Here is a 9,253-nt window from a genome sequence, read left to right on the forward strand (position 1 = left end):
ACGGGAGGCCGGCGAGATCGAAGCATTTATTGCTTTCGACCTGGGAAAAAATCCAATAAAATTTTGCCACAATCGTAATTATTATGTGGCATTAGGTGTACAAGATTGATTGGCGCTTTGGATTCTTCTCTAACGACGTTCAACGTAACAGTCATGCGCGACAGAAAATCCGTGCGTGGGATTGGTGACAGCGCGTGACGTATTCGTCGGAGCGCGGCGCTCGCGTGCGCGAATTGAATTGTTCTAGAACTTTCGATTGTCCGTTGCCGGTAACGACAACTTGTTTGCGTGTAACGAATTGTTTTTAAAAAGAACAAAGAATGCCAAATCGCTGATTTTTATCGAGGATTTAGATCATGCTCGAGATGAAATCACGAGCTCACTTTATGCGCGTTCAGTGACAATTACTGTCGGTCGACTGAAAGAATTCTTGCTTTTCTTTCGAATTACCGATCTCAAACATCAATGTTAAACAATTGATATAAACATATTTACATTATAAATGGATTAAGGCTAAAACTAATGAGAAGAAAAAAATACAGATTTCTAATAGACATAGAAATTGGTAGCTGAATCACATCATGTAGTTATCACGTTGATATTAAATCGCATTCTGCAATCAATACGTTAATAAATTCAAAAGGCTTCTTTTCTGATAATGTCATTGCGTGTATGCTAAAATGATGATTATTTGCTTGCTAATGTATCGTAATTATTTTCTGATAGAATTACATAAAGTCAAAGTAGATAAAAATGATGAGATAATCGATTTTGGAAATCTTAAAGCGCGTTAATATCTAGAAGTAAAAAATAACAGAATATAAAAATATATTGTAAATTGAAGCAAAATGCGATGGAACATCTTTATTATCCAACTTGATATTGCGAAATGAAAGTTTTAGCTGTTTATAATTTAAATATGTTTATATCAATTGTTTGTTACATATTTAACATTGATAATGACCTGTAATGGAGTTCTTTAAACATCTTATCGATGATTGTCGCTATCGTTAACTAGCGACAGCTATTGACAGGACAATCTTGAAAGAAAGCGCAGCTGTCATTGACTGTTAACGATAATGACAATTGTCGATAAAATGTTTAAAGAATCCCTTAACTGACCGGAGTCTAATCGTCGTTTGTATAGTTCTTATATTGTTTAGTGCTTAATTAAATTATATTTAGTATTTATATTTATTGGGAAATCGCTTTAACAATACGCTATCGCCGACCACAGATGGCGCTTCTACCACCGGCACGTTCATCTTCCGCGTGCTTGATTCGACAAGGAACAGTTCAAGCATTCCCTGCGTCGCGATCCTTCCTCAACAGGTTATGGGCCCAGGCAAAGATTCGCGATAAGTGTTCGTGTTAAAGTGACAAAGCGAGAGAGGTTCTCAGTGATCAAGTGCATAAAAGAAAACGACACTCACGATGAACGTGTCCGCTATGAGCCGCATTGAAACGCTCAATAAAGACAACTACGACACCTGGAAAATGCAGATGCAAGCAATATTGGTGAAAAACAACGCATGGAAATATGTGAATGGAACGAACGTGAAAACGGAACTAGTTGCCGACGACGACGGGATATCTGCCCAAGCTCGTGCGGAATGGGACGACAACGATAGCAAAGCGATGTCGGATCTCATCCTTTCAATTCACCCGAGCGAATTGAAGCAGATCAAAGGCTGCATATCATCTCGAGAAATTTGGTTAAGATTGGAAGAGATATATCAATCCAAAGGTATCAATCCTGCCCGAAAGGCAACGCTGCTGAAGCGCCTCGCATTACAAAAAATGGCATGACGGGGAAGACGTGCGCGAACACATTCGCACATTCTTCGACGCAGTGGATAAACTGACCGAAATGGAAGTGATCATAAATCCCGATCTGCTCACGATTTTGTTATTATACAGCCTACCATCGCAATATGAAAACTTCCGATGTGCCATCGAGTCGCGCGATGAATTACCTGCACCGGAAGCACTACGAATTAAAATAATTGAAGAGAGCGACGCTCGAAAAAAGGACAACAACGTTCTTGTGCAAAACGCCATAGCGGTCAAGCCTTACGCAAACAAAAATTGGAAGAACAAAAAGAAGGCCGCACCGAAAAACGAAGTGGACAAGGAAAAGTCTAAGGTTAAATGCCACAGTTGCGGAAAAACTGGGCACAAGGCGGCCGACTGCTGGCATCGAGACAAACAATTAGCCAAAACGGCCGAAGATATAGGATTCTTTGCGACGCTCGCGACGAAGCCATTGCTACCCGAAACGGACGAGCGCACGAGACGCGCCGAAGACTCGCGGAGATAACCGAAGGCGAAGTTTCCCGAGCGATCGCCGAGGACGGAGAGTGCAGACCGCCATGAGCGGGGCCACTCGGCGACAGCGTCCGAAGTTTCCCGAGGGAAACGCCGAGGCGCGACTGTAGCGAACCGCGGCGGAAATACGAAATTCGTCGCAAAACGTATTGACGAACTTTATTATCTCGAGGGAAATGCGCGACCGGAGTGTAGACTGACTTTGCACCGCAAAATCCAAATCGGAATATCAACGGATTCTGAGATCGTGAAATGGCATCGGTGCCTAGGACACCTGAATCTGAAAGACTTAGTGAAGTGCGATCGCGAGAATAGAGTGCGAGGACTGCGCTTGGATAAATTCCATGGACCGCTCGAATGTGAAATCTGCACCCGAGCAAAAATGACTAGGCTTCCTTTCCCGAAGAACTCAAATAGAAAAACGGAATTGTTGGAGCTCATTCATTCAGACGTTTATGGGCCCATACGCGTGGAAACGAACGGCGGGGCCCGGTACTTCGTGACCTTCATAGACGACAATTCGAAGTGGTGTCACGTGAGGATGATCAAAAGGAAGAACGACGTATTCAATTGCTTCGTAGAATTCAAGGCTTTCGCAGAAAATTCTACCGGAAAGAAGATAAAATATCTTCAAACGGACAACGATCTGGAATACGTGAATACGGAGTTCTATGAATTTCTGAAAGCGAACGGAATTCAGCGGCGACTCACTGCACCCTACAACCCGGAACAGAATGGAACGGCGGAAAGGAAAAATCGCACGTTAGTGGAGATGGCGAGGTGCCTTCTGACGCAATCTGGATTAGCCACATCATTTTGGGGCGAGGCCATCGCCATGGCAAACTATTTGCGAAATCGGTGCCCCACACGTAGTCTGAAGGGGAGGACACCGTACGAAAAATGGAGATGACGCACACCGAACATCAGCCATCTCAGAGACTTCGGATGCGAAGTCTATGTCCTGGATAGGACACCCGGCAAGGGGAAGCTCGAGCCTCGATCTACGAAAGGAGTATTCATCGGCTACTCTGATACGTCAAGAGCCTACAGAGTCTGGCTACCGGAGGAAAATAAAGTCGTGATATCCAGAGATGTCAGATTCATGGAGAATAACGCAAAAGATTCTACCCGTATTGAATCTGCGCCGGGAACGTTCAGTGAGAAGCAGGCCGACGATCCAATAGACGGGCCACATGAAGTGGACATGAAGTCGAGCTAACGCCCCCACCAATAATTAACGAAACCCTACCAGAAGACGAGACAGAGGAAAACTTCGGAGACAGGCAATCGGCGGCGGATGAGCGGGACGTCGTTACACAGAGAGACTCGCAGGCAAAAAGGGGCCGAGGCAGGCCTACCATAGTGCGCACTGGACTGAGGGGAAGACCCCCCCAAAAGGTATCATGAAGCTCGCATCGCCAGCGAAGAAATGGAACAAGCCTTCTCGGTGGAGATCCTCATACGTCAGGCCATGGATTGCTCTGATGCGGATAAATGGTTCCGCGCCATGGCGGAAGAAGTGATTAATTATACAATATATTGATTTATTATTTTGTATTATTATGCAATTCTCTGTCCTCATTGATAATGTTTTGGAGTTAAATTGACAAACTGTATGTATATAGTATTACTATACTACTATAATAAAGTATTTATTACCTAACAAAAAATTAAATATATTCTTAAAGAGGTAGTTAATATTCCTGAGAGCTTTTTAAGCTCAATCATTTTTATACTATTTATTTTTAAACCAATTTCACTCCATTCTATTTGTATTTACCTCTGTTGTCATCCTTTAATTTATTAATTCTAAAATTATTGACTCTTTCCCTGTACATTCAGCAAAATATTTATTTTGCAATTGTTGGAAGTTTTCTGAGCTGATTAAATCATATTTTTAGATCTAGAAAAATTGTCTTATTTCAGTAGACATAAAACGATTACGTTCTGCTGAACGCACCCTTTGTTATATGTACAATTTCAGTTTTACACATTTAAAAATGCGCGCGTGTTTCAATGTGTTTCCGGTTTTATCTTGTTCACGCTCTGTTAGCCGTACTCTTATTATAGATACTCTAATGCATGGTCTATACAATGCAGCAGCAGTAGTGGATTAAGAAGTAGGCGTAGAAATCGACCAATCATAGTTGAATGTGAGAAAAATAATCAATTATGATTGGTCGATTTCTACGCCTATTCCTTAATCCACTACTGTTATTGCCCATTGTAGATCATGCATTATGGCTCTTGCATACCAGCGCGATGCGCGACAACCAGGTTGTCCTCGAGTGCATCTATATATCATTTTATCCTTGTTGTTCACCGAATGTTAAACGAGGATAAATACATGAGTGCATTATTTCGGATAAATTTTCGAACACAGTCCAATAAGCATATATATTGTATGATTTTTCCAATAGAAGTTGTAAGATGTTTTGTTACGTATATCAAGATTATAGTATATAAGAGAGAGTATATCATCAATCATGAAACTTTATCTCTAGGATGAAAAGTGAAAAGTGAATATTTTTATTGTACCATTGAAATTAATGGAGAAATTTTTAATTTTTCACTTTCCATCCTAGGGATAAAGTTTCATGATTGATATCAAGATTACATTTTTCAATTAATTCTGCTTTTTGTGTAGCCATGCGCAGCTCGATTCATTTGCTTGTTGCGTACATGAAATCAATTTCGCCCAACTTTTGCTGCGACGTTGCGATACTTGGAAAAATTATATATATTATTGGATTGTATTTGGAAATTTATCTGGGTGCACGCATATATTATTTATATGCAAGAGCATTAATGCATATATACAAGAGCATGATATACAAGAGCTATAATGGAACGTAAGCCGGAATCCATTAGCCGGTATTCATAGTCGGATCTTATATTCAAGACCGTCTTAAGTACAGTCTTAAAATATCATGAACCAATTAGAGGGCTATATTACAACTGAAGGGGATAACACACACACACACACACACACACACACACAAATGCATACTTACAGTGCCGCCGAGCTTCGAGTGGCAGTGGAGGTAGCGCGCTGGAATCGGCCCGAAATCTTTGCGAGCATTGCTTTATTACGAGAATACTTTATCGTATACAAATATAACAGTCTACACAATATAACGTCTCCGAAAAAATTTTATTTAATTTTTTAGTAAAACTTAATTTTATTAACCCTTTGCCCTACTTTTCTCTTACAAATTAAAAAAAAAATTAAGCTTTGTACGAACGGGCTCTCACCCATGATACTTATGTTTGGTTCGATTTCTTTACCACGAGTCTCACACAATATCGTAAGCGAAAAGGTTAATTATATTAGGTAGTAAAAAAAAATCCATTATTTTTCACGCGTAGACGAGATACAGATTACTAAAGCCATCTATTGGAAAAATAATGGATTTCTTTTTACTACACCTAATATTTTATGGGAAGGAGATCCAGCTAATCTAACCTAACCTAACCTAACCTAACCTAACCTGCAATTTCAATTTACTGAAGGCAGCCATATTCCTGATTGAAAATCGACGCATGCGCACTAAAAATTGAGACCACATAAAAAGTTTAGTGTCCATACTGTATGTACTTATACTGTACCAAGAGCCGCGTAGTGTTGTATTGATGATAATGGACACTTGGAACGCAACTTGTGTCGCCGTGTGCACAAAAGTGTCTAGGGATATTACAATTGGAAAGCACCCATAGATATTCTATTTTAGTGTAGACGAACCTGTATCCCTTTTATCATGTAGCGCCCCTATATTAAAAAAGTGTGCATATTGAACTATGTAGCCATGGATATTTCCAACAATTTCAACTGGTAATATAGCCACAATCCACGGTCTTCGATTTCAATTCTTGTTTCGTGTTGTATACATAGATTTAAAGAGACAATTTTTTCGAAATGTTACTTGCTAATAGTTTATAGGATGAGTCAGTTGGTTTCAGCATAAATTGCGATTGACGGAGATCACCTATCAAAGATAGTAAAGACAAAGAATGTCATTGTAAAAATATTGAAAATCCTGAATTTGAACTGCGACCATTTCACAAATTTACTGAATTTTCCGGATTCTATTTTGAAGTCGTTGATCACAATCGTTGTTTTTTAATACATTTCGGTTCGGTAAGATTCGCATTTTCTTTGGTCAATTAGTATTTCAGATATAACCTAAAAATAATTTGTGTTATTGATATTACCGATATATGTGTATATATTGTATATATTGCTAAAAATGCATGTATAAACTCTTACAAATTAATTATTCATCTCTTTATGTTAATTATTTATAGAATTCATTATCAGTTTGAAATAATGGAAGGTTCTGTGGAAACAGTCTATTGTCCTCAAATTTCTTTTTTGGTAATGTTGAGCAACGATTGAACTACAAATACGTCGAGAAAACATGTTCAGATGTTACGGACTACTATCGGGTGGATGACAGGTACCTCAAGGATGGATTCCAGTAAGAGATCAGGAGCAGTTAGTAGTACTGTTGCACAGTCTGAGAGTTCAGACTCTATAGAGGTATGTATAAAATGTTACAAAAACATCTTTGCGATTTAAATGTATATTTGTTGATTTATTATTCAATAATCTATAATAATTGATTATATAGGTAGACAATTCTCGTACAGTCCTGCTAAAGATAGCAACACTGTATGCAGAACGTCTTATGAATGATATTTGTCTTGTTGTGGATGGTGTAGAATATCCAGCACATCGACTAATACTCTGTGCTTCTAGTGATGTTTTCCAAGTAAATAGAGAAATCTGTTAAAAGAAATCAACATTGATTACTGAGAATGATATAATCAGCATTATTGTTATATTACAGGTAATGCTAATGAGTCCACAATGGAGCGAGTCTCAGGAAAGCAGGGTAACTCTCCAAGAAACGCCACAGTGTGCACCAATATTCAGTGAATTTTTGCGTTATTTTTACACTGGTCAGATAAGAATAAATCATAGTGTTGTTTTACCCATATTGTCCCTAGCCGATAAGTACAACGTCAAAGATTTGATATCGTTGTGCCTTGACTATATGCGGAATCATGTTGCATTGGCTGCTATACATGGCACATTGGTATCATGGCTGCAATATACGTTGAATTGTGGGCATCATGATATTAGTCAAGCGTGCCAAAATTTCATCAAGTGGAATTTGGAGCTTGTGGCCAAGACTGCAGACTTCGGAAATTTTGATCTGGATATTCTAGTGTCCTTGTTGCATCAAAGTAGTTTAGTTGTGAAAGATGAAATGACACTTTACAAGTGCCTAGAACATTGGCTGAATTATCAAGCAAGTCGTTTGAGAGCACAGCTATTGCCAGAAGAAGTGGAAGCAACATTGTATCAATTGGTGATAGCTGTGATGTCGCCTGTTAGATTTCCAATGATGTCACCGCGACAATTGGCAGATTTGCTAATGTCACCATTAACAAAAAAGTATAAGGAGTTCTTTGTGGAACGTATGTCTATTGGGATGTCTTTTCATTCGGGACAAATCAACAGAGTAAAAGAAGTCAGCATGAGTGAAAAGGATGGCGCATTATTGTTTGAGCCGAGATTGTATACTGTTGACACCTGTAGCTCATTACTGACCATAGAGAACTTTCACAGTTTGCCATCTTATCATATGAGGACACTTGTATTTTCTAGTCACTCTAGTTTAGCGGAATATGCAGGCGATAGAGTATGCGAGTGGGTAGTAGATATCTATCCTAAGGGTGTGTGGTTCAAGAAATTTTTCCTTATAGTATGGCAGGGTACAGTGGAGATGCCCGAACATGTCAAGCGATCAGTGAGATTGTCGTTGACTTGTAAGGAGCCATTAAATAGTAACATGCGTGTGAAAATCGGAGTTTTAATTTATGGCTTACAAGATGGTGTTGAGCACATTGCAAGAGTTACCGAGATTATTCATAGATTCAGTAAGAAAGATCGTGTCCTGAATTTAGATGATCTTTTGCCGTTTGAAGAACTCAATCCACAACAGGGCTCAGTATCGGAAAATGTTGTATCTCCCTTTTTAGTGGGTCCTAATAAAGACATGCTCAAATTACATATTGTTATATCGCCAGCGAATTAACGTTTACAAAGAAAATCTGCGATACGAAAGTGTCACAGAATGTCGAAAAATAAAAGTTAAAAATGTTTATATTCTACATTTTTACAAGAAATTTAAAAAGAAGATATGTTTTATATTTCTTGTTATATAATATATTTTATATTTCTAAGTACTTCATGCCCTACATTTTTTTTTCTTTAAGAAAGACATTTTTCCAGGTTATATAAAATATTTATAAAAGAAAATATCATAAAATAATATAATATATAATTGTATATCCTTGAACATTTATTTCTAACTCATATGAATTGATTGATTTTATTAAACATTACATTATTTACATTTATGTAATTCTAATGAAGTATATGTATATTACATTGCAATTATAACATATCAAATGCAATGTGAAATAAAAAGAAAAACTTAGTATACATTTAGTAAAAAAAGAAAATTCCTGTTATTGTACTGTAAGTGTAATTTCCCTCCTTAAAGTCTAAACATATAGACTTTCTATTCCTACAATTTTGTCTAATATCTGTGTGTATGAACGCATTATATATAATTGAGATACGGATGTAAATTATTTGCTATTATACTTGTATAACATATAACAATGCAAAATGCGAGTGCATATTATGCATAATACATAAATATGCGTTAACATATAAATATGCGTTTATATGAGCTTGTATATTAACTGTGTTCCACAAACCGACATTTTTGTAACGAGAGATGCAACCGCCAATGATGCCCAAAAGATGACAAAAACTTTTTTAAAGTATCACATAGAATTTGTAAATATATTCTGTATCTCGTTGAATAGAAGAAAAAAAAAGCGTTTT

At 37.9% G+C, this 9,253-nt stretch overlaps 1 protein-coding gene across 2 annotated transcripts; it reads left to right on the plus strand.

The window, feature by feature from the left end:
* The first annotated feature begins 5,927 nt into the window (after window positions 1–5,927).
* On the plus strand, window positions 5,928–8,862 carry Tango10 (transport and golgi organization 10). 2 transcript variants are annotated; one of them, XM_011070341.2, is made up of 4 exons: window positions 5,928–6,466; window positions 6,634–6,868; window positions 6,960–7,100; window positions 7,179–8,862. In XM_011070341.2, exons 2-4 carry the CDS (start codon window positions 6,755–6,757, stop codon window positions 8,430–8,432), a joined length of 1,509 nt encoding a protein of 502 aa, XP_011068643.1. In that variant the 5' UTR covers window positions 5,928–6,466; window positions 6,634–6,754; the 3' UTR covers window positions 8,433–8,862. The 2 variants fall into 2 exon arrangements, with proteins under 2 accessions (XP_011068643.1, XP_011068645.1); XM_011070343.2 differs by having other exon boundaries at window positions 5,928–6,160.
* The last annotated feature ends 391 nt before the right edge of the window (window positions 8,863–9,253 follow it).

This window comes from Acromyrmex echinatior, chromosome 3 (genome assembly GCF_024713525.1).
Source record: "Acromyrmex echinatior isolate Ae372 chromosome 3, ASM2471352v2, whole genome shotgun sequence".
In the NCBI taxonomy this organism is placed as follows: Eukaryota; Metazoa; Arthropoda; class Insecta; order Hymenoptera; family Formicidae; genus Acromyrmex; species Acromyrmex echinatior.

Bases quoted from the DNA above. Each gene is read 5' to 3' on its own strand.
- Tango10 (XM_011070341.2), top strand. From the start codon at position 6,755: ATGTTACGGACTACTATCGGGTGGATGACAGGTACCTCAAGGATGGAT. The intron at 6,869-6,959 runs GTATGTATAAAA...TTGATTATATAG, and splicing joins AGAGTTCAGACTCTATAGAG to GTAGACAATTCTCGTACAGT. The intron at 7,101-7,178 runs GTAAATAGAGAA...GTTATATTACAG, and splicing joins CTTCTAGTGATGTTTTCCAA to GTAATGCTAATGAGTCCACA.